General features: G+C 32.6%; 1 protein-coding gene across 2 annotated transcripts in view; it reads left to right on the plus strand.

The window, feature by feature from the left end:
* The window catches only part of LOC128202065 (uncharacterized), a 100,752-nt gene that overhangs the window by 55,814 nt on the left and 17,018 nt on the right, over window positions 1-27,920 (plus strand). For both annotated transcript variants that reach the window (XM_052901015.1, XM_052901016.1), the window contains exons 4-7: window positions 10,527-10,638; window positions 11,103-11,182; window positions 12,156-12,289; window positions 12,735-12,937. In XM_052901015.1, coding sequence (XP_052756975.1) covers window positions 10,527-10,638; window positions 11,103-11,182; window positions 12,156-12,289; window positions 12,735-12,937 — 529 coding nt within the window. The remainder of the gene's footprint in view (window positions 1-10,526; window positions 10,639-11,102; window positions 11,183-12,155; window positions 12,290-12,734; window positions 12,938-27,920) is intronic.

The following is a 27,920-nucleotide window of genomic DNA, read 5'->3' on the forward strand; positions in this document are numbered from 1 at the left end:
TAAACTAAGTACTCAAAATGTATAGCTGTGTAATATAAAAAGAAAATGGTCGCATTTAAAAACAGTATAAAGTATATCTTTTCTTTATAACACTTAAACTGGCAAATAAGCTAATAATTCACCTGACAACATGTGGGAACTGTTACTTGTAGACATGACTTGTAGACATCATATATATATGATATCTATAACCTGAGTCCTCAGGAATGGCAATGCATGGGAGGTGTCATGGGCGAAACAGTATACTCTTATATTCACGGTACTGTTCATATCTATAGGCGATGGTTACCACTTTCCATCAGATAGGCCGTCAGCTTGTCATTCTAAGTTGCATACAAAAATATCTCAGAATACTGGTGTTCTTCATGGGATCACTATTCCTGAGAAGATTCGAAATGTTTGTTACTTTGTATCTCCACTATAGCTTTTATGCACCTAATTATAATACAGAGGGGGAAACAGAATTACTAGTAATGGACTTGAACATTTATTAGCAATTACTACATATACTTACTATTCCAGTAAGTATAGTATTACTATGTGTGTGTTCCGCTTGAAAACCATCGTGGTTAATTCTTGTTGAATTTATTACGATCGACTAACCTATCTGCTTTCATCCTCGCCTATCATCTTTTACCGGTGCCCCACCAGCGTATACTGATAACGCAGGCGAGGTCACCATTCCATTTCCACCCATAAAAAAACAATATATTTACTTATTTATTTATTCATTTAATATACAGTGAAATTGAAAGCATTAATATCTTATTCACTAGAGAAATTTAATATTTTTGCAAAATAATTATAAGTCGAATGACAAAAAAATTTTGAGTGACCCATTCTAACAGGACGCATTAGAGAGATACCATGTTAGTAAAAACTCTGATATATAGTCTAATTTCACGTTTTCGACTAATTTTCTTTGTCAACAACTTGTGTTTTGTTAGTAAAATAAAATATTTAAAAAAGATATTAATAATACCAATTCCAGCACATATACTTAGTGTGTGTATCTGTACATTCTAACTCCTGAATAAGTGAACTGATTCATTATTTTTATTGGAAACCCGGTTAACCCGAACTGTTTATAGCTACGCTTGATGGGCATGGGATAGGATGGATATGGGTTCAACCATTAAATGTTCTTAATATTTTATAAAGTTTTCGTGTGTTTATATCCATAGCAAAGAGCTAGCGATGCTTTTTATTCTTATTGGTAATAGCAAGGAAGTCTACTTACTTGCTGTTGCTTGCTAACGTTGCTTTCTTACTACAAAGTGTTTACAACTCAAGATTCTTTCTTCCCCGTCGGTTGTCGGTTTAAACTATGTGACCTTGAAAGATAACGTAGATTTACAATTATATTTACCATTTACCTTGTATGATAATATGAATGAACGATTGAATACACTATATCGATCAAGGGCGAGTTCACAATCTGACTCGCACTTGGCCGACTTTCGAATGGTTTATCGCCCAGCCTTTTTTGAGGGCTGGATCCGCGCCTGCTTCTCAATTCCTCATAGACTGACAACACAAAATGCCTAAAGACTAATCACTTTATTCCTAAAAATTTAGTACATGTCATAAACCTGTTTTAGCTATTGAGTGTTCTGTTTTTTTTTTTTTTCTTTTGTACTAAACTCTCTATTTAAAAGACAGTGTCTAAACACTGCAATAAAAATCGGTTTGTAGGAGCTTTTATTTTTTATGAAAAAGAGACTTAGCTTAAAGAATCAAAGCAGTACCTGCTTTGGTTCTTTACAAATTCTGAAGATTTCAAAAGTCGATAACTTATGGATCACTGCAAAATTGTGTTTCCCCCCTGTATCCTACAGCATACATTTTGGAGCTTTGATCAGGAACTTCACGACTTGGTTTTTCCATCAACTGTTTTTCATCAGCCTATAAGACGGGCAGAAAATAATAGCCTTTATATCATATGGATATTCCATTTTTTCACTCGAAGTGCCTTCGTTTTCTTGCATTATGAATATCCCAAAGGGTTGTAAAGTGAGTTTGTATGATTTTTTTATTATAACAAAAAAAAAAGTATAAAACGTATGGAATTGTATATTGGACACTTTCAATTTGCTACAATAATATCTTTATTTATTCTAATATTAAAGAGTTGAAAATATGGTTGTTGAAAGCAACATTACCAGTGAATAATATAGGCTATATATTATTAAAAAAAAAAAAACAATAAAAACACCACAAAAATTACAATAACGTAATCCAAAGTATAAAGATTTTGGCTTATTAAAGCTAAATATTTTTTTTATGAAAATTAGAATGGCAAACAAGCTGACGGCCCACCTGATGGAAAGTGGTAACCGTTGCCTATAGACATAAGCAGTACCATGGACATTATATACAATATAAAATAATAATTTATCTTTGTAACTAACCATGCGAAGCCAGGGCGTGTCACTAGTTGTAAATATATGTGTGCACACTGAGGCTCTACATTATAAGTTCATGAAATAAATTTACAAGAATATATTATATATCCATCGAATATTTCAAAAAAGACTAGTGGAAGAATTAAAAAAAAATAAGAAGTATTAAAAAAAAATATAGCCCTCATTTCTCAGAGATCATCATCCAGATTTCAGAGAAAATCACAAAAATGGAATTATTTAACATTTTTTTTTATACAACTTAGAATGGCAAACAAGCTACCTGATGAAAAGTGGTCACCGTCGCCTATAGATATGAGCAGTACCATGGACACAACAGAGTATACTGTTTCGCCCTTGATACCCCCCATGTGTTGCCATTCCTGAGGACTCAGGTGTTATTCCTGTGTACCCTGTAAATTCACGCCATATCCCATCCTTCAAACCGAAACACAGCCATGCAAACACAACTGCTTCACGGTAGAAACACGAATGGGACAGAGGTACCCAAGCAATCGATTTTTGTACAAAGTCTACCTCTGGAAATTAAATTTTATTTTAAATTTGGAAAAACATATATTATTGAATATATAGAAAAAACAATTCATGACCTGTGGTCCTTTAGTCCATACAAATGAGATGTATGTTTTAATAAAATTATTCAAATAGTATGATTTATTTGCTTATAACCATGCTTTTTCCCCGTTAGGTTTTTTAAGCGACACATGATATGGAACGTGCATAGAAATTTAAAGTTTTCAAACAATTGCATTTGCATTTGCTATTTTATGATATCGTGATTGTAATTTTGTATGATATCGTGCCATGTATAATAATGAATAAGATAATATCTAAATTAAAAAAGGAATCATATAATTTACTTAAAAAATGAATAATATAATTTTTACAGAATTTTATTTTTCATTTCATTCTATTGGGTCATCATCATCATTATATCAGCCTTTAACTGTCCACTGCTGAATATATAACTCCTCATTGGGGAGTTTTGCCAGTAGTTGCCATACTTGGCAGGTGGGTTGGCAATCGCAGTTAGACTTTAGAGATGTTTGGACACTGCAATGTTCATAAAAATTATTAAATACAATATTAATTATAGATTTAAGAAACTTTAATTTAATTTTATTAATTAAAGTTTCTTAAACAAATGAATTTGAATTTAAGCATTTTAACAACCAATATCACAGTCTTGAAAAGAAAATATTATATATATTAATTAGATTAAAATATTTACACATAAATAATAACAATAATTATGTAGTTACTTTACTTAATTTTTTGTTTTTGTCCCGCAAAAAAAAATCTATTTCAATCGTGAATTACACACACAAGTTGTTTCGTAAATACTGTAAAATGACTTCTTTCATAAATATCCTACTCTTTCTCTATCTATGCTATATTTTAAATATTTGATTTTAGAACGTGGAATTGTGTATATATTCTGTGAAGGTAAATAGTGATTTGGATGTTTAAAATTTTAAATATGGAAATTTAAAATTAATATGAATCCAGTAAAGGACAAAGGACCTTAGATTATATCTCGTATAGACGAGATGTTGCAAATTCCTTCTTGCTTTTTAAATGGATAATTTACAGCAATCTATTACCTGCATAAGTGAGATTAAACTCTAAAAGTGCGTCTTGAATCAAAAGTACCCCGTTACGGTGTAATAGACAGCCATGTTGTTTGCAGTCAAGACACGTCTGCTACAACTCACCCCATTTGAATAAAACAGTTTCATTCAACCGTATTTTTTGTTACCAATAAGACTTCTTGTTCAACATAAGTATTCAAAGAATTCTCAAGATAAATCTGCTTCTAGGTATTGTGTAAATAAAGGCATTTGAGCCAAAAATACAACAAAAAACATTGACTACAGTAGGGCTTAGCTTCAGTAATTTAGTGCCAATTTTATCCGATAGGGGCGCCATTATGTTATAACGTAAAGAAACTTAATCTCAGACACAATCTGAAGTAATCTATTAAGAACTTTTTTCTCTTGTTTTAAACATTTTTTGTTTTATATATTTTCTTAGTAGACTTCTAGTAAATATTTGCTGTTACTTATACTATAATATAATACTCTGGCGCCGTCTTCATAGTGCTTTGGTATATATATGTACTATATATATATATATATATATATATATATATATATATATATATATACACCATTAAGGCTACAATAAATTGGTATACTGCTAAGACAATGTGTGTAAAAAGATCCGGATTTAATCATTAGAATAAATAATATAATTAAAAATATTTTTAATTATGTTAGTTCTTCTTTTAAAATGTTTTATTATTATTATCATCATCCACATCTCAGCCATTATCTGTTCACTGCTAAAAATAGGAGCCTAATAATAGCTTCCCATAGACTAAGTAACGGTTCTGATTCACTTTTATTAAATGTTTTATAATATATATATATATATATATATATATATATATATATATATATATATATATATATATATATATATATATATATATATATATATATATATATATATATATATATATTTATTTATGTATTTTTTTTGTATAAAGATAAGACATTCTCGAAATCATAATAATTTTGAAAAGGCACGGAAATTTTTATAAACAAAATTATGTTCATTATTTACTATTAGATAATCCACACACTCGTTTACCAAGTGTTCTAAAAAAAAACAAAATAAAAATAATTGCACTTCGTCCAATCATTACTATTGGTTGACTGTTTATGATAAGATTTCCGATATTCGACACTCTATCTAGAAATATTATGATCCAAGATTCTCACATTTCGCGTTAGTTATTTTCACAAATGCTCAAAATATTCGTTCCTAACGATTTCACTTGAATGTCGATTTCTGCCCGCATCTCATCCATTCCTCGAGATCTGGGAAATATCAGCTTCCACGGTATTATTCTGAATATTTCATGCCCTCTTTTCCATATATTTATAATAGAAATAACAGTGAATAGTAATATGTATTTTCAGCTATACCGCTATTATTCTTTAGGTTTACTTTCGTGTAAAAGTAATATCAAACGAAATTATAATAGCAAAATTATAAGTTGTTATAATAAAGTTTACAAATTTGTTCTTTCTGAGTGATTTTTTAATGGTATAAAAATGTGTAATGTATTTATAAATAACATAATCCAAGCCTCGGAGCTGGAGTTCATTGAGGACAAATTAAAATCATATTGAATCAATAGCATTATTAGTTTTTATTCAGAACACATATTTAGATATTTAATTTTTATTTAAATTTAAATATAGGAATAAACAACCTTGGATATTTACGTTTTATAATAAAGAAATATTGCTTTTTTAATTTTTCATTTTTTTTTATAACACTGAGGTGGCAAACAGTTGTACAGTCTACCTGATTATAAGCGGTTACCCTAGCTTATGAATGCCTACAATATAAGGGACATTTCCGAAAGAAATTCAGCCGAATAACGGGTAATCTAGTGCACAAAAGTTTTTTTTTTAATGGGTGATAATGGAATGGTATCCCCGCCCGCGCTATCGGTATACATCGGCGGGGCACCAGTGAAGGATGATAGGTGAGGACGAAGCAGGTCAGTTGGCCCATCGTGACGAATTCAACAAGAATTGTTCACGATGATAGTGCACAAAAGTTGTGTAAAAGATAAAATCGAATTGAGCATAAATGCCAAATACATTGTATACTAAGAAAATAAACATACAGAAATTGTAAATAATAACATATAAATAATAATAATAATATGGCTCACTCTCGGGAAAGATGCAGAAAGCGGTGCTCTTAGATTCTGCCCGCATTGTACGCCGGTTTCTCTCCCTGGGGCCCTGAACCCCGGCCGACTGTGCTTCTGCCGGGGGTTAGTTTGCCATCTCCTCTCCTTAAGAGGGGAGATGTGAATTTTCTAGAAATTTAAAAAAAATATAATAATATATAGGAGTGTATATCCAAATATGTGCATAGTGTTATGTATTAATAGTCCTAAACTGAGACTTCAACATTCTCTTATATCCAGTAACTTTTTTTATGCAACTTAGAATGGCAAGCAATCTGACGACTCACCTGATGGAAAATGGTAACCGTCGCCTATAGACATGAGCAGTAGCATGGACATAACAGAGTATACTGTTTCGCCCATGATACCCCCCTTGCATTTGCCATTGCCATTCTTGAGGGCTCAGGTGTTATTCCTCTGTACCTTGTAAATTCACTGCCATATCCCAACCTTTAAACTGAAACAGCCATGCAAACTAGCTTCTTCACGGTAGAAACACAAATCCGACAGAGGTACCCAAGCAAACGACTTTTGTACAAAGTCTCCCTCTACTAAATATCCAGTAATTTCACTATTATATTGTCATTTTACCAATCATCTGTAACTCAGTATACAAATATACTGTTTGGTGGCTGAAATAAGTAAGATATTAAGATCGTGTCCACAAAAAAATCTTTAATTATGGAAAAACCTAGTTATTTGATTTTCGAGCTAAACTATTGAAACGATTTTGATTCAATTTCTTTAGAACCAATCTGTTATCCTTTCAGATAGAAAAAAAACAAAATTTTCCAAATAGATTTTTAACTGAAGGAGTTATGAGGCAACGAACATTAAGCAATAAACGAATTGAGCATCTCTACCTTTTTAAAGTTGATTATAAATTCCAAGTTTAAATTTAGAAATACTGATTGAAAAGGTAAAAATAAAAAAAAAATAAAAGGTCGATTTCTTATATAATTTAATTAAAAAAAAGACATCGGGAAATTATTTCTATTCCACGAAAAGATTCAATTACACGCTACGCAAACGACATCTGCAGTACAACTGGTGTCTAAATTTATTTACACTTCAATTTATATATAGGATTTATTTCAGTGACTAGAGAACAATCACTTCGCCGTTTCTATATAAAAAGACATATCTCAGTCTCTCTAATGCAAAATGTGACGGATTTTGTGTCCTAATTATAAAGAATAAAGGCCGTTTTCCTTGAATAAGTCAGAAGCGTAAACTTGTTTAGGCATAGAATTGTTTACCTCTTTCTTGAGTCCTCTGAATGGGTTAGGATTACAAGAGTATGACCTTTCTCTAGAAAGTCTTTTCAAAGAAAAAATAGGTCATTATTCTTAGTGGTTATTGAGTATTTTGGATCTGTACATCTAAGGTAGGTATATAATTCAATAAAATAGATCTTAAACGCTTAGTAACCCAGATTATTTATTATACTTATTCTTTTTTTCATGTCTTTGGAAGATATAAAGAAATTATTCATATATTACAGACATATTCATAATTACACTATCTTTATCTCTCTTATCTCTCTTAGCTTAATCTAATATAACCAAGATTTGCAAACATTTTTTACTTGATTACTTGAATTTCTTTCTTTTATATAATTTATATAATACCAGTTTGTACTTTTTTTCATCCGTATGAATAAGATATGTTCACCGATTGGGAAAAGAATAGCCTATATTCTTCTCCATCTCATATTGTATGTTTTTTTATGCAACTTAGAATGGCAAACAAGCTGACGGCCCACCTGATGGAAAGTGGTAACCGTCGCCTATAGACATTAGAAGTAACATGGACATAACAGAGTATACTGTTTCGCCCATGATACCCCCCATGCGTTGCCGTTCCTGAGGACTCAGGTGTTATTCCTCTGTACCCTGTAAATTTACGCCATATCCCACCCTTCAAACCGAAACACAGTCATGCAAACACAACTGCTTCACGGTAGAAACACGAATGCGACAGAGGTACCCAAGCAATCGACTTTTGTAGAAATTCTTCCTCTGGTGATATGTGTGTACCAAATTCCATAGTGATTGGTTAAGCCGTTAAGCAGTAAAGAGGTAACATACAATTAAAAATACTTCCACATTTATAGTATTAATATGGATTTAATGTCTTCATTTTAAAATTATTTCTATTTTTTTTTGTTTCTATTCTTATCACTATTGATTAAGTTATCTATCCTATTTAAGAGCTGCGCTCTTGTCGGCGGAGCTCTTGCCACTCACTACGATTTTCAACGAGTCTCTTCACCTATTAATACGACACGACATCAACTCCTTCCTTAATCTGCTTGATGGTAACTATGCCTCAGTCTCCCTCTTCCCCTCCTTCCTTGTATTTATTAAGTTAATCAATAAATATTTATAAGAAACATTTATCAATAAACAATAGGTATAAGTCCACATATTTCGTCATAATTAGACATGCAAAATAAAAAAAAAACTAAATTTGCTGTATATAACTCCTAAACTAGATTATAATGATATCTAATATGCTTATTTTAGATTAGTCTCAATTTAAATTAAATACCTATACACAAAACGATGAATTAGGAAATAAATCAAATAATAAATAAACAAATATAAAAGATTTTTACATTATAATACATCTATAATACGTGTATATTCGAGTTGGATTAGGCATTTCTATTCTACTCCATAACATAATCTAATTATAAAATTCTCCGTTCAATTACCCTCTTACTTAATTTTAATTGCCTTCTACTGCAATGGCTCCTAATTAGCGGTACGCGTACCCCCAAGGGTATCTGAGATTGTTTGAAGGGGTACGCGCGTGGCTATATAAGACAAACAAAGCATTATCTTCACCGTTTACAAAGGTAATCAAAGATGGTGGCTGAATTTGGCTGAGGAAATGTTTAAAATAAAAATATTTATATTTATAATCGTATTCAAGTTACATTTACTATTAACTTATACATTTTAGCACTGTATTTTTTTGTCAGGTAAATTAGTATGGTCTTTCCGTTTAGTCCCGGTATGGAATAGGCCAACCTTTTCCTTTCCCGTGGGTGTTGTAAGAGAGGGCGAGGGATGGGCAGCAGCGTATCTCTTAAAATATCTCCAAAGTCTAACTGCGGTTGCTAATTCTTCTGCCAAGCGTGGTAACTACTAGCAAAACCCTCCTTGGGGGAGGCTTACGTTCAACATTGGACAGTTCAAAGCTGATATGATGATGAAGACCTAAATGATTGCATTAATTCTTATCTCTTATTTTTACTGTTATTTTAACATTTTAAAGGCAAAAGTGCTAATTTGTCTTTGTATCACATAAAAACAGTAATAATTCCAAAAGTTTTTTTTAGTTAAATGAAACTGAAATTTAAATTATTAATTCCCCTTTCAGAGATAAATTAGAAGACTATATTTTTTTAAATATTTCGTCATTCATCGACCTATGTTTTGAAAAATTCAGAAAAAATATTCAGTATCATTAGTATAATATTTTAGATAAACTGCTAATTGTTTTGCGGCTTCTATGTTTTCTGTATTAATCTGTATAGTATATTACATAATATATACTTCAGAAAAATATCTTATTTCTACAAAAGTTGTCTATATTCTTATCCGCTATCAATGCGGTAAGGATTAACAACAGAAAAGAGGCCATTCCTCTTCATCTCCATGATATCGTAAGAGACGATTAGCGGAACAAAACCATAATACGCCTGTATTGAACTATAATAAATTGGAGATCAAATACCAATCAATAAAATATTTACTACATAATGTAACATGTCTTAAAAAGCAAATAAGAAAGATAAGTACTAAAAACAGAGATAATAGAATAAATAAAACACATCAAAATAATTTGCATTGATGTTAATGCAATAAAGACGAATAAACTCTAAATACAGTCATATCCAATTGAAGAACTCTTAATAAACAGATAATGGTTAATATATAAATTATCTGTATTGTAAAAAAATATAAATTATAAACTTTCACACGCGACAGCATGGCGTGACCGGGATATGTTTACAGAACAGGACAAAAGTAGCCTCTTCTCTCTCTATTCTAGTATACTTCTCTATTCTATATAGCACGTATATACCAAATTTCATTGTGATTAATTAAGTAATTACGGTAACAAAAAAAAAAAACTCACTTTTACATTTATAATACTAATAAATATTTATCCATAATCCAAATTACATCTTAACAGTTGATTGATAGAAAATTCCAATAATTCTGAGAATACCAAGTATGCTTTCTGATCGTCAACCTTATTAAAACCTTGAATAAAGAAATGATGAAGTCAGTAAAAAATATTTATTGTTTCAGATTCAAACCACCGTCATTTGAAGGAGAGGAGTCTGATGACACGATACTCGATGCAGATACTGGCTCAACAGTCATATTCGACTGTAAAGTAACGTCGCTAAGAGATAAAATGGTAATAAAAACTATAGACACTAAACTCAAAGAAAATTTTAAAATAATATAAGAATCTACGCAGTAAAATAACAACGACTTCATTCATAATAAAACTGATGGTATTAACAAGAAATCAAACTGCATCATATGCGAAATTTATTATTAAAATTAATAAAATAAAAGTACACAAAAAAAGAAATGCAAAGATGTTGTTTAAGAATTTAATCCTTTTTGAAATCGTTTAAGGCATAGAAATTTTAATTGTTCCAAATATTGATAACAGATGCTTAGAAAACTATAATAATACATTTGATAAATTCTCCTACACAGTGTTACATAAGACATATTTTTTTAAAATTGATAATATAATTTATTTTTATTCTTTATTGCGCAATAAAACTTTGTACAAGGACGAGCTTAATGTCATATATTGTTAAATATATTTTTACTGCCTATAATAAATATAATTGTTTCTTGTTACAGGTTTCATGGCTTAGAGTGTCTGATGAGGAAAATTTAGAATTACTTACTTTAGATCTAGATACACACACTGCGGATTATAGGTATGAAAAAGTTGAATTAATAATAGTATTTGAAGATCATAGAAGCTCTCCTATAAACAGCCTATACTGTACATAGACATTGCAAGAAATAGCCTCAAATATATTTAAGATACATACAAGGAATTAATAGATGCAGGAAAGACTGAACCGTTCCATATGGTAGTTTATGTTCAATAGTGGATAACAAATACTGAAATAAGGAAATTGTGGATAATATTGATTAAAATCGAGCTTAGGATCTTATTACCTACAATATATTAGTAAAGGATAATTTATTTACTAAGATCGAACAATACGAGTATAAGGCTCGAGTTGATTACATTGTTAATTTACCTCAAAAAGTGTTCGATTTTAATGTCAATGATGTTTTTGTATGGGAAGTTACACCATACTTTATGCAATTCTGAAGTGACTTTGATAAATATTTTACGTAATGTACTTTATATGTTCTTGTGTCAATCCCATATTAATTTTGTCAATTTCTAAAACAAAATCCTAAATTATATTTAGCATATTTGAAGACGTGATAAAACTAAGTTTATTTAAATTATATATATTTGATTTTAATAAATGTACTCCATATTGTAAATGTACATTAACAAATAAAATGTTCATGTCCATCAGAATCGTATCAACGATAAGTCATACCTTCTGAGTTACATTTTTTTTTTTATACAACTTAGAATGGCAAACAAACTGACGGCCCACCTGATGGAAAGTGGTAACCGTCGCCTATAGACATGAGCAGTAGCATGGACATAACAGAGTATACTGTTTCACCCATGATACCCCCATGCGTTGCCATTCCTGAGGACTCAGGTGTTATTCCTCTGTACCCAGTAAATTCACGCCATATCCCACCCTTCAAACCGAAACACAGCCATGCAAACACAGCTGCTTCACGGTTACATCACTTAGCCCATACTCTTATTGTTTATTAGTTACTTTACTTACTAATATTCTATATTCACAGATACAGAATGGATGTAGCAGGTGACAATTGGAGATTATCATTATCAGATGCCAAAGTTCAGGACTCTGGTATATACTGCTGCCATGTATCTACACATCCGCCTATGATAAGACGTTTTAAATTAATTGTACATCGTAAGTACATAAAACTATATCACAAAATTCATATAAATGTTAAACTATATCAAAACATATTAGTATGTATATAAAACTTTATATTTAAGTCAATAATGATCTTAGTTTATCTATACGAAGTGTTTTGTCTTTGTCTTTTATGATTGCAATACAAAATAGCCTTCTTAACTGTAATAAAATATCAAAATATTAATAAAATTATCTTCATTTTGGTGACACTAGATAGTAGCATAGGAATTGCATAGTAACTTGTTTCATACTACTTGTATTTCCCGTACAATATTAAATTTTCTTAACCGCATTCCACTATTAGTACATTATTTCCGGATGGCGTCCCAAACGTATCTCGCTTAAAGAGTCTTCAAGATTCCGCTTCATAGAACGATTTCCCCGAAACAATCTTCAGCGAAGGCATTCATAATATCTGTATAACGTATGTTCACAGCGCCGGAAATAAGAATGAGCAAAGAGGCTTTCTTAGAGAGCGGTGAAACCTTGTCGTTGAAGTGTTCAATACTCCATTTGCATCCTGGAGACATCGTGCCTGAAATGCATTGGTATAGAGGAAACAGTACCGTGTCACTCGACGAAGTCAGAGGCGGTGTACTAGTGGAGACAGATCATCTGACACTTACGAGTCATTTGCAGGTAAACATAAATTATATATTTATAATTAAAAATACTTTATGATCTTTTTATGGCGTCCCGGCATAGTATAGACTACCTCTTCGTTTCTCGTAGGTACCGTAAGGGGTAACTAGGGAAACTAAATGATCAAGAGATGAGCTGCAGAGTTCCTCTTAAAATATCACCAAAGCTTAACTACGGTTGCCAATTCGCCTGCCAAACGTGGCAACTTTTAGCAAAATTCCCTAATAGTGGGAAGCTTACAACGTTCAACAGTAGACAACGGTTGATATGGATAAAAATTTAAATGTAAACGACGTTATCACTATCAAATTTAAATATAATATAAAGAAACCCAGACATAATAAATAGCGTTAAAAATCAATGAAATCAAACTGATACGAGCATGTAAGAAAAATCTCATTATTCTTAAGTTTAAAGAGAAAAGATTTTATGTTTCGTGCTTCGAAAAATCAAGCGTTTTGAAGTATCTTTGCGTTGACCCAAATAGCAATTAAACAGTCCCATTTGGCAAACCTAGAGCCCCGAAGACAAAATCGCTGCCAAATAGACTTACATTAGAAAACTGTTTAGAAGCAATTAAGAAGAAATAAATTCACGTTGCTACACATATACAGAAAGAAATCAAATTTATTAGCATATGTTTAGAGTATTCAGTTGAGTGTTATTAAATATTTTTTTGCCGAAACGTGACTCGAAATATCTCGTATCTCCCATACTGACATGGCGTTTCCAGTTGTCAAATTAATATGGGAGCTCTAAATTTTTTTTCACCATCATCATCAACCTACTGCAATCGTTTTCTGAACATAGGTCCCTCCCAAAGTGCGTCACTTTGTACGGCCCTGTGCTTTACGCATCCAAACATTTTTTTTTGTCTTCTTTTTTTTTGAAAAAAAAATTCTGTTTAACTAGTTTAATACTCATTTAAAAAGATTATAATGATTTCAGAATTATCCTCAAGTTTAAAAGAACCAGAAATTTTTAAATAAGCCATAATATCATAAAAAATCCAGTATAGTATATAACAATTTGGCGAATCAATTCATGAGCTTTTTGTACCGAATTAAAAATAAATCATAAAAATATACTTAGAAATCTCGGAGAAAACGTAGCAAACAAATAAATTCTCGCGCGTCAAATGCATATTGCCTCTTTGAAGTTGCTTTTAGAAAAATAATTATTTATGTATTATGATACCATTGATAATATTGTGTGATGGTGCCGACATCTTTTATTAAGAATTTCTCTTCTAGATGTAGCTTATCGATCGGTCCGCTTTTCGAAAGTACTTCATGTAAAATATGCATTTTGTTCCCGATTTCATCACCCGAGGCACGTTCTCTTGGACCCAGATGATCCAACCATATTAGCAAATACTTTCTTCCCTTTCCCCCTTTCGCGGAACTTCGTCACACATGCGTGCACACTCGCAAAATTTACATCGTCCCTGCCGGAGGGGACGAAGACACCTATCACACCGTTCATGCATAATCAGGTACGCATCTGAGCACAACTCGCCTACACTTCTCCCCTCAATACCCAACCGACTTTTAGTACCTCGACGGAGTACGGATTGTAGCGACCTAAGCCGAGGTCCGAGCCACTCTGGCGCTCTTGGGCTTGTACAATCATCGGTAAGAGTCGGTATTACATCGCTTCCTTCTCGACGGCTTGGAGTACCTTCTGAATTCGCCTCTGTACGCGCCCGGTGTAGCTGTAAAACAAGTACTGCTCGAAAAAAAATGAATTTTGACAATTCAAAGGTTTAGAGCTGAAATTCTATCTTGAAAATCCCGGATCGCTGTAAAACCTTATCCAACGCTTGCACTGTTACCATTAATATTCATTAAAAAACAATGGTACTAAAAAGTGGCTATAGGATAAAAGAACTTTAAATTTCGAAGACAAAGACACTATAAAAATAAAACTTTCTATCTCTCGGCCGCAGTGCCTTAATTAGACCTACTTAATGACGTAATTAAGACATTAATATAACGAATGTTTGCTGTTCAGAAGCTAACGCAATTACATGAACCCTTACAGCCGGGGTAGATAACAAAGCGTATGATATTTACTGTATGATGGCCACGGGTTAACTGCCTTTGAGGCGTGTTCACAATCTTAGCGACTTATTTAATGTCTTATTGTGTCGTTACAGTCACATTCTCGATTGCTTCTCGTGCATTATTCTCCCTTAATATTTCGCTAATTATCGCTTTTTCTTTATTAGGTTTGTATTAAACCATTAAATACATAACATTCATCATATCAGCCATTATCTGTCCACTGCTGAATATAAGCCTCCACATATTAGACGATTTTGCCAGTAATTTTCACACTTAGTAGACGGTTTTTTTTTGATGGGTGAAAATGGAATGTTAACTCTGCCTGCGCTGACGGTATATGCTGGCAGAACACCAGTGAAGGGTTATAGATGAGAATGAAAACAGGCCAGTTAGCTCATCATGATGAATTCATCAGGAATTAACCATGATAGTTTCCAGGGGGAACCGCGAGGTCGACCTGGTTAGGTATATTGCTAGCAATGGGATTCTCAGTCTCCATCATTAACAATCCCTTTTCCCCCTGGCAGATGCGTTGGCAACCATAGTTAGGCTCTGATGATGTAAGATTGTCCATCCTTTCCTTTCCCGTGGGTGTCGTAAGAGGTGACTAAGGAAGGGAATTTATTGGTTGAAGGATGAGCAGCAGCGTCTCTCTTAAAAACGTCACCAAAGATTAATTTCGGCTGCTAATCCACCTGCTAAGTGTGGCGACTGTTGAAAAATAAAACAAACATAGTTAGGCTCTGATGATGTAGGATTGTCCATCCTTTTCTTTCCCGTGGGAGTCGTAAGAGGGGACTATGGAAGGGAATTTATTGGTTGAAGGGTGGACAGCAGCATCTCTCTTAAAAACGTCACCAAAGCTTAATTTCGACTACTAATCCGCCTGCTAAGTGTGGCGACTGTTGAAAAAAAAAACAATATTAAAGGTCTAGTCTGCCGAATAGCAGTCTTATCTTATAGACCCTAAAATTAGTGAATCCGAATTTGGCCGACGCTAAAATCTTCTAATAATAGCAATTTGCGATCAATACGTCTACGATGGAAAACAGTGCTAAACTTAAAGTAAAAAGAGTCACGAGGCGAGCAGTTAGGCTCGCTCGCTAGCATATTACGAGTAGATTCTAACAATCCTTTGTGACACAAAAAGCCAGAACAGTAATTGATCATGAAATAAATCTGGCTACCCATCAGGGATAAAAATCGTGTGCATACAAAATATTTTATTAAAACCTTATATATTGGAAGTATGCCGTGTGGTCTCGGCGTAGAATAAATGATCTCTGACTTTCCGGTAGGTGTCGTTAAAGGAGAAATGATGACATTATTGGAAATGCTTAGAAAAAGCATAATACCTAAATTGATATATTGGCCCTGATGTGATAGTTTATTATGATTCAGAATAATAAATACCAGTAAAGACAAAAATTGTCTCCTTTACGTTTAATTTATATAAATAAATAAATATTCTATGTTTATGACATAAATAGTCTAGTTTCTATTTACTTTTATTTAATTATAATATTGATCTTTATTTTTACATTATTCCTAGAGATAGATTAAAGATTTAGTTAAATGCATCGTTGCATTTGTATGGCTTCATGAAAAGTAACAATTGTCCAGGGACAATGACCTAAAATACAAAATATACAAAATAGGTTTTGAGTTGTAATATAGGTCCCTTGATTTAGTTCATATAATTCATTCACAAAAAAATAATTCTAAATTAGAGAGACTAAAGTTTCCAGGGGGAACCGCGATGAGGTCGACCTGGTTAGGTATATTGCTAGCAATGGGATTCTTAGTCTCCATTACTATCCCTTTTCCCCCGGGTTATAGGTATTAAAGTGTATTAAACTAGAGGTATATGTGAAAATAGAAGCCATTGAAACTCAAATATTTCTATCTATCTCAAATAACATAGATGAAATACATATATTGGATAAAAAGTCAATATCAATAAATATAAAACACGATACAAAAGGCGAACTTAATACTAGTAGCATTCTCTATCAGTCAATCTTTGAGATGAACAGGGAATCACGAACGCGTTATTTCATAATTGAGATAGATAAAGAAAATAACTAATAATATATACCTATACAAAATAAATAACACATACATAAATATAAATTATATTTTGAGCAGGAAGTTGTTACATCTTAATATTTTACTATATAAAAACATATGAGGTAAAATTCACTCCAACACATCGACGAAGTATCACTATTAGAAGAGAGTATTAATATAATATCCTGACACAAGAAATTGTGTGCAAAGTATACCTACATAATATTAACCATCTGATAGCTGCGAGTTAATCACCCACGAGGTATGGTGCCAATGTTAGCGAGAATAATAGAAATTATATAATTTGAACATGATTAATCAATAATGTCAGTACACGAACAAAGAGCTATATGTGTAAGATGCTGAGTTTGTTTTTTTTATAAAAAAGTCGCTTACCTAATGAAAATTAATAATTATATACTATAGATGTGAACAGCATTATGGATTTTATAAAAACTCTGCCCAAGATACCCTTGTGTTGTCATTCCTGAGAACTAAGGTGTTATGCATCTGTATCCTGTAATTTCAATATCATATTTTATGCTACAAACCGAAAAAGCTGCTATTGCTCAACAATGGAAATATGACTGAGACAGAGGCCTCTTCAAGTAACTTGTACAAAGTCTTGCTTTGTTAAATAATATTAGTTCGTATTGCCTTAAGATAATGTAACCCTCTTTTGCCAACCCGTTTGCCAATTGTGGCAACTACTGGCCTAAGTTCAGCAGTGGTCAGTTAACAGCTGATGTGATGATGATGAGCCCTTTTTTAATCTACAAATTCTTTTCTCATATCTTTATATAAAGAGAACAACGAATCTTTTTAGATTGCTACTTTGACCGAAAACTTCATTAGATAATCATTATTATAACTGTCCATCTGTAAACGTCAAATATTAGCACGATAGTTGATACTACAGATAATGTATTGGTAGAGACATAATGTGGCACGTGAGGGCTCTCCCACGTTAGTATTTAGCGCCTTTGTAGGCGTTTAGGATTAGAGAAAAATATGAAAGGCATAAATCTATGTTTTTATAAATATTGCTCGTATATTATTACAATTATTATCGTCTAATCTAAAGAATTAAATGTCGTCTAGACAGAGTAATACGTTTAGAAATATCATGTTCGAGACAATATGCCAAAGGTATTAATTGCATCAGTGGTTATTTTTTATACTGTGACATTATATTATGGAAGTAAATTTATTTCGTACGTAATAAAATTTAGGATACCTACATATAGTATTCAGCATACAAGCAAATGCATTTTATTTGTTGTTAACTAAACGATAATATTTAATCAATAAATTCTGACAAAGTCGTTGACTTAACTATAAATTCCGATCAAGTCTGAAGAAAGATCGACATCTAATCTTTTTTTATTTTGTTTATCGACTAGAAGATCTATTAAATTTAATTTAAAAGTCATAGGGGGGTTGTTGCGTGATACGCACTTTCGTTGATTTACGGATTCTCATTCCAGAATCTATCATGTAGCGAAACGCCGAGAATAATATAGTGCAATTTATAAATAACACTTGTATCCCACATAGCATGTTACATTACATATATATACGCACATATATATTAGTAACACGTCTGTGCGTCACCCTCGTCTCCCAATATTAGTATATTTCGTACATAATTGATGTCTTTGTCGGTGTAGTGGTTTGATACACTGCTTTGCCTTTCAAGTTTGCGAGTTCATTTCCCGCATAGAACAAACATTTGTGTTCATGATTATAGTAGCTTTATAGGGGTATTTATTATTAGTTATATTCATTAGAGCGTTTTATATATAGACGTGTATTTACAATATGAGCATAGTATAGCTACACTAGTTTTTACTTCCGACTGTGATTGTGTCTCGAAAATACTGAGTGATTGGGATAAAAACTATCTGATGCCCTTCTCCTTCCCAAATACTACTTGTATGCTAAATAAGATAATTATTTGAATGTAGAGAATTATAAAAAAAAAACTAGCTATTCTCGGCAGTTTATTTACTTATTAAGCTGACCGAGATAATGTGAGTTTGTTCCACAAAAAAACGACTTCCACTATGGTAAAACCAGTAATTTTAATTTACAAACTAAACTACTTAACCGATTTTAACAAAATTTATACGGGTTCAATGTGTAAGTATATCCTTTCAGACAAAAAAAAAAAAGATTTTTCCAAATCGGTTTATAATTGACGGAGATATGAGGTAATAGAAAAAATACAACCTTTTTAAAAACTTCCTTCTTTTTGAAGTCGACTGAAAAGTAGCCAATTTCGCACTCCTGACGCCATAACTTGTAACCAAACAAAAAAACCTGGACGAAGCCGCCGGTAACCACTAGTGATGCCTAATCACTATTTCAAATGCCAATCTATTACGCCTACTGCGCAATAATGTACTTAGCGCCGTGCCTTGTACTTATTAGATTACAAAGCTAATTTAATTAGTCCAAAATTCGTCAATCCGCCATCGTTAAGGCCACACCCACACGGCGCTCCGAGGCCCTGTAATTTTACCTCGGTTCGTCTAAATTGCTGTAATACATCCACAGCCGAGTGTAAGTGGTGACTTAAATATTTTCTCCCACTTAGTACCGGGAGTGGTTATATAGATAAAATAAACAATCTTTTAGAGGGTGAACGTTTTCACGAAAGATACGCGGTTAGTTACAAATTGTTCGTACTGATATTGTTCAGGCCTTTACTAGTAAAAAATGAAGATATAATGATAAAACAGTGGACTGTAAAACTATTATAATTTTCGTTGTAGTTGATTACAAAAGTCGTTTGCTTGGGTACCACTGTCCCATTCGTGTTTCTACCGTGAAGTAGTTGTGTTTGCATGGTTGTGTTTCGGTTTGAAGAGTGGGATATGGCAGTGAATTTACAGGGTACAGAGAAATAACACCTTAGTTCTCAGGAATTGCAACGTATCAGGGGTATCATGGGCGAAACAGTATACTCTTTTATGTCCACGATACTGCTCATGTCTATAGGTGACGGTTAACACTTTCCATCAGGTGGACCGTCAGCTTGTTTTCCATTCTAATTTGTATAAATTTTTTTTTTTGACTAAAACAATTTTTTTTTTTATTCATTTTACATACTTGAATAAGATAACGCACTTTAATAGCGATTCCTGCAATAAGTTCTAGGCTTATATCGCTAGTATCTTATATCATTAAACACAAAACAAATAACTATATATCGACAAATACATTAATAACAAAGATATGCGTAAGGTGCCGTCGGTAGCGTGACGCGAAGTGGCGAACAGAGCCGACCTAAGCCGAGACCGCCCGATAGCTCCCAGTGTTGCCGTTCGATGAAGCTCGAACAGATAAAAATAAGAACTTTAAACTATAAAAATAAGAACTTTATTTAAACAAAAAATGAGGGTACACAATTTATTTATCAGTTATTATTATATTAGGCTCCTAGACCTGTTTCATAGTAATCGGTGAATGGCTAATTAACTTGTACAATTTGATCACTTAAGTACTCAAAAGGTAAAATACATTTGAAATGAAATAATAAAAAAAAAAACTAAAAATAAAAAAAAACTAATAAAACAATAAAAGAAAACATAATGTAAAACAGTTATGGTTCTATAAGGTACTTATTTCTAATACTTTTAGATTATATAGATAGAGCATCGCGTCTCAAAAACTAGTCTTCTATACACATAAGCATATAATGTAACTTGACGTATCTATATTTAATTAATTATTGAATAAAATGTGTTTTTTTCGCATTAAAAAGATGCAAAAATTATAAAACAAAATAAATATAGAATTTATAAAGGAAACACTCATGACTGTTTATCACGCAAAATTGTATGAAAAAGTTGATCCGCTTTTCTCAAAGAATTTGAATGGAGACACTCTATCTATATAATCTAAGCTCATACTATTACATATGTTTGTTTTAAAAAAGAGGGGTACGTGTGTTACACACACATATATATATATATATATATATATATATATATATATATATATATATATATATATATATATATAGTAATAGAATTTAAATATCTGCATTGCTATCAATATACCTTATCAGGTCGACCTCCATGCGGTTTCCTTTAAAACCATCGCGGTTAATTCTTGTGGAATTTATTACGATGGGCCGACTGACCTGTTTTGAACCTCACCTATCATCCCTCACTGGTGTACCGCCAGTGTATACCATTAGCGCAAGCAGGGTTACCATTCCGTTATTATTCATTAAACAAAATGACACGTTTCATGACATGTTAGAATCCATGGAATGGTATATAACTTCCTAATGTTACATCTCATATTAGCATGTAATAGTTGATTACACCAGTTTATTTTACTTACCTCTTGAAGCCTGAACGAGGATTTTAAGGGATTACCTGATTTCTTTAACGAATTTTGCAATAAATAAAAAACGGTGTTCTGAATGGATGAATAATTTTAAACGTTACTAGCTTTTTTCTTATATATATGTATATATATATATATATATATATATATATATATATATATATATATATATATATATATATATATATATATATATATATATATATATATACATATATAAATAACTATAATAATATTATATTATCATTATTATAGTTATTTATTTTCAGTAATCTTTATAACGACTTAATGTTCCTTAATAAATAATTTAATGAATTAAATTTATAAATTAACTATTATATATAATATATGGTGGTACTTTACAAATGTAAACGAAGTACTACGTCTCGTTTATACTTCTTATATTTACATGAAACTCTGTTACAGAGATTAAACTGTCATGCGGGTGAACTTAGAAACAAAGTCTCGTAGTAACAATTATCAAAACTTTATATACTTTGAGCGTAGTTCGTAAAAAAACAATATCAACATTGTTACAAATGCAAGTGGACTATATATTTTAATATAAAATCTACCAGTTTAACTTACGTGTAATTAGATCATAAAAGCTCAACTAGTTTCGCGATCAATTCGTGATCCTTAGTCATGAGCGGCTTTATTATTGTTTTCTCTATTGTTTGTTACACTATTATGCTTTAACGACTTTATAGATTTGAGTGCAATTTATTATTTATATTCAGTTTTATTCACGTCACTGTTCATGCCTATAGGCGACGGTTTTTTTTTTATTTGATTACAAAAGATTGATAACCCCGCCTGTATTAATGATATAAGCTGGCGGAGAACCAGTGAATGATGACAGGTGAGATGAAAAGACAGGTCAGTTAGCCCATCGTGATGAATACACCTGAAATTCAACACGATGGTTTTCAAGAGGAAGCACGTGGAGATCGACCTGATAGGGTATTTTACTAGCAATAGTAGTCCGCATTAGTAACAAGCCCTTCCCATCCTATGGGCGACGTTTACCACTTTCCATCAGGTGGACTATCAACTCGTTGGCCATTTTAAGTTGTATAAAATAAATAGATAAAAATTTCGTACACAGATTAAGATATCAAAGGGCCTACCATGAAATGTTTTCCGAAATTTCGGAGCTAAACGAAACAGAAATTTGATGTTAAAATTACATATTACATGCCGTTTGGAAATATTAAAAATGTTAAAATATTGTTCTTTTGGACTTTTATGATAAGATGTATGACGAACGAAATGCTAAACTCCATTTATTGGTCCGATTTTGGTATAAACAAAAACACGAAATTGAGTCCGAAATTTCGGAATTTCATTTCATGGTAGACCCACAGGTACTTTACATACGAATACTAATGACACATTCAACTTGTAACTACAAACTGAATAAATGCCCATTAAGATAATGTTATTACTTGCTATAATTCTTTCCTTTTATAGTACTTTTTGTGAGCGGCCAACCGTTGAGAGTGGAACGTTCTTTTCGGTTGGTATTTATGTACAATGCCGTCTCTGTGTTCACTCACGGTGTGGTTACATGGCGTGCCATAATAAAAAAATCTTATATAATATATAAATAGAAAAATAGATTGTTAATATTATGGAAAGAAACAACGTACATATATATACATATATGTAATAGGAAATTAATTAACTCACTGTGTTTTATTGTATTAATCTTATTGGCATATTATTTCGGTGTAAATTAAAGCTACCCTTTTTTAGGGTTTCGTTTTAAAAATATATAAATATATTACTATTTTTTGATAATTTAATCAAAACTTGTTTTTTCTGGATGAAAATATGGCTATTAACGAAACGCATATACTTACACAATATCGTGTTCCAACTTCAAATAATTTCAATCTAACGTGTCATCCAGTCGCACGTTGGTTTGCTTTGTCACGATCTATGTTGCTGTTTTGTTGAACTAAATGTAACAATCATTCAACATTGAGTTAGCAACATATAATCTGCTGTATTACTCAAGCGTACTTTTGTAAATTAAAGGCTGTTTCTTACCCAAAATATAATATAATAAGGTCTGCCCATAGTTACAATGTAGACTTATAATCATATTCTCAGCATTTAATTTATATATTCAAAGGAAGGAAGTATAAAAACGAATATTATAAATGTTATTTCTAAAAGGTTTAATCGGTTGAAACATATAGAAAAATTGTGAATATATATTATTATGTTTACGTACTTACTTTGAACATAAATTGTGTTTAAACAAGTTATACATACATTAGGTACGTGAAATTTATTTTCAAATAGGCAATTAATTATACATTGGTATGTTAACAAATAATTTTGTATAATATTTAAGAAAAAATCAATCTATTAAGGTATTTTTTGCTGCCTGGCAACTACTAGCTAAACATCCAGGTAGGGGGAGACCCATGTTTTTTTATACCACTGAGGTGGCAAACAAGTATACGGCCCACTTGATGGTAACCGATTACCGTAGCCTATAAACGCCTAAAATGCTAGGGGTATTACGCGCGCGATGCCAACACTGAAGAAACCTCTTTACCCCCCTTTTGGAGAAGCTCATGCTGTAGTCTTTTGGGAAAACCTCGGCAGGGAGCTCATTCCATAACCTGAGTGTTTATGGGAAAAAAGATCTCTGAAACCACGTTATATATAGGCTGTAGGATATGAGAGTGAACTCCCTTTTCCATCGTAGGGCGAGCCGTACGATGGTAGAAAGTGGCTGTGAGCATAATATTGAACGATTCCTTTGAGCACAATCTATTATACCAGCGGTAGAATACGCAGAGTGAGGCAAAATCTCTCCTAAAGTTTAAGGGTTCAATACTCTCGAAGGGTTCAAGCTGGTATCTAGGTATTCCCGCCCATAAGTGAAAGCAATACTACATGTGGGACCAGATTTGCGATTTATGGAGTATTAATCGTTGATCTGGCGTGAAGTAATGCTTCGCTCTATTAAGCACACCGAATTTTTTGGATGCCAGCTTCACCTTATCTTCGAGATGGCCACGGAACTGTACGTCACTAGAGATGTCGACCCCAAGGATCCCAATGCTTTTAGAGATGTTAAATTAGCTATATTCAGCAGTGAACAGTAAACGGTTAATCTAATATAATGTTAAGAACTTCTTACGGATAAAAATGGAATAGGAACCTCACCTGCTCTGTTGGTTTATGCTGGCGGGTTACCAGTGAGGGAATATAAGTGACAATAAATCACCTTTAAATGAGGCATTTTCAGGCTAGTTGAACTATTTGGTTCCAATGCTGCGTTTAAAGCGTATCGCAAAATGTGCGTGAACAAAATTGCAATCGGAGATTTATGCTTAATATGGAAGGTTATTTGGTGTGGTCCCAGTATAGAATAGGCCACCCTTTCCCATGGATGTCGACTAAGGGACGACAAGGGATGCAGTGTTCCTCTTAAAACATCTCTAAGCCCTTACTGCGGTTGCCAATCTGCCTGCCAAGCGTGGCAACCACTGGAAAAATCTCCCAAGGGGAAGGCTTATATTCAGCAGTGGATGGTTAAAGGTTGACATGATGATGAAGATGGAAGGTTATGGAATTTTTAATAATTTGAAAGTAGTGGTGGTCAATCTTCTAATGTTGGTAATCACACATGGTAGCGGGATTAAAGAAAATAGTTCTAATCAAATAACCAGTGGTGGACTTCCGTAAAATAACATAACACCTAGTTCAGTAAAGGATTTGAAAATTTTGGATTAAAATTCTCGTTATAAAAAAGTGAGTAAGCGATTGAAAATGAAAATTTGTTCTCGGTTTTCTTAATTAGTACACCTGCTGCGAAGCTGGAGCATGTGGCTAGTTAATAAATGAAGACGAAAATGCATGTTGTAATTATATTTTGACTATACTGTCTTTGAACTTTATTGCTCTTAATCAAACCACTAGGGACTAAAGCGTTACATTAAATGACGAGCCTTTTGTATGGAGATCGCTTGATTAATTACGATGCTTTAGTGTGGCTGTGTACAGAGAATCCAGACTGTTATCGCTGGAGCGGAATTATTACATAGTCCAACCCACAAACGAGTAGCTAATCAATTTAAAATTAATTGTCAAATAATAATTAAATACTTACCACGATAACATAACTAGTATAAAGAAGTATTATATTATAATTTTATAACCATACCATATCAGCCGTTAATTGTTCACTGCTGAACATAAGCCTTCCCCATAAGGGGAGTTTTACCAGTAGTTGCCACGCTTGGCGAGCGGGTTAGCAACTGCAGATAAGCTGTGGTGGTGTTTTAGGAAGAACACTGCTGCCCAGCCCTCGACTATTAAGTCCCCTTAGTCGTCTCTTACGAGAACCACGGGAAAAGAAGGGACCTCATTCTATGACCACACAGCGAAAAATATTTAGATAATTTTATTAGTTGGTTGATTATTATTTTGTTTCAATCCATATTCATTCATATAATTGCGACTATCAATATCTGATATTGAGGATTGATTAGTGGAGGGTCTATGACCATCTATTTATTTAAAGGAACACCAACAGCATATTGCATTATAACACATTTTTTTTAAGGTTGCGTTATTAGTTATGGAAATATACATGTAACCTGAGTTGTGACCATCCCTATTAAACTTCAATCTCTGATTGTTTGCAGTCTATACAAAACTACAGGAATCTTCGTAAAATAACATTGAACTTAATAAAATGTAGTCTTATTGTTATTTTTTTTTTTGTTTTAGTTAGTATATTTTAGTAGCTTTTTACTCGTTACTTCGTACGCATGAGTTTTAGAAGCAGTACAACCAATGATGGCATGGTATCACGTTGAAACCACCAAATTTTAAGTTAAACCTTTAAGAATACAACTAAGAAAACTGCATCATTTTTATGTCACGTGAACAAACTTACAAACAGACAGGCAAGTTTTCTGAAAATTCTTATTTTGGTGTCTGTTAGTTTTATTAAGACCATTAATTTTTTTTTTTTTCATAAATATCTAGACATGATACATATATGTTATGAGATTTCTATATTCGGAAACTTACGTATGGAAATTTAAATCTTTCAAGTTTTTAATATTCTGAGAAACGGCTGTTTTGAGTATCGTGTGTTATTTTGAAACTTGTATTTGTGTGTTTTGATAGTAAGTCTTAAAAAAAGAAAGTTTTGCTACCAAAAAAAATTAATAGCAGAGAACAGTTTTTAACTCTAAAACTTCTCAAGACAATCGTCCTCCTGACGTAGTCGTCATATGTTGTATCAGCCGTTACCTGTCCTCTGCTAAACGTAGCCTCTCCCATAAGGGGGTTTTGCCAGTAATTGCCACACTTGGAAAAAGGGCTAGCAACCGCAGTTTGGCTTTTGGTGATATTTTAAGAGGGACGATGCTACCTATCCCTCCATCATAAGCTCCCTCAGTTTCCTTTTACGACACCCACGCGAAGGGAAGGGACCTACAAGACTAAGATGTTAAATATAAATTATTAAAAATGAACTCTTTGGATATGTAATTAACATTGAAATTTATACAAGTGAACCAGCTGTATCCATTAGACAAAATCTTGAGTAGTTTATTTAGTGAAACGTCTTCAAGTGTTCGTCTCACTTGGAACGTGGTTCTGAATAATGGCGAAGTATTATTCCCTTTATATTTTTATTTTGTTTGTTTTTACGTTTATTACATTTTTTTATTTATTAGCTTTGATTTGTATATAACTAGTTTTTACCCGCAACTACGTCCGCGTGACTGGAATATATTGATTAACCAGGATAAAAATTTGCCTATGTCCTTCAGACTTCTCTATCCCAAATAGTAGGTGTAGGGGGAAAGGAATTATTATCACAGGGTCTTATAGTTTCATTGTTGATGTACCCTATTTTTTTTTAAGAATGATAATGGAATGGTAGTCCCGCCTGTGTCATCAGTATACACTGACGGGGCACCAATGAGGGATGATAGCTGAGGATGAAAGCGGGCAAATTAACTGTCCACCACTAAACATAGTTCTCTCCGTATTAGGGGGTGTTTTCCAGTAGTTGCCATGCTTGGCAGGCGGCTTTAGGCTTTGGTGATGTTTTACAAGGGACACTGCTGCCCATCCCTCATACATTAAATTCTTTTAGTTACTTCTTACAACACTCACGGGAAATGAAGGTATGGCCTATTCTATGCCGGATTTCACGGCACAATACTACAATTTATTGTCTTCCTCGCCTTAATAATATTCGATGTGAAAGTGTGTTTCTTTATTCCTTTGTTTTTATATCTTAGCGCTTTATCGGTTTCGCCAATTACTGTGAAATTTCATATACGTATACGGAGGCGAGAAAGAAAATATGCTACTTTTTTATCATCATCACCACGCGAGTCGAGCGGTAGGTAAAAGCTAGTTTCGATATAATTTCAAAAACAAAATTATTTCACCGTTTCCATAACTAATAAAAAAATCTACCATAACACTAA

The sequence above is a fragment of the Galleria mellonella genome, unplaced genomic scaffold (genome assembly GCF_026898425.1).
Source record: "Galleria mellonella isolate WM207_F2 unplaced genomic scaffold, CSIRO_AGI_GalMel_v1 utg1267, whole genome shotgun sequence".
In the NCBI taxonomy this organism is placed as follows: Eukaryota; Metazoa; Arthropoda; class Insecta; order Lepidoptera; family Pyralidae; genus Galleria; species Galleria mellonella.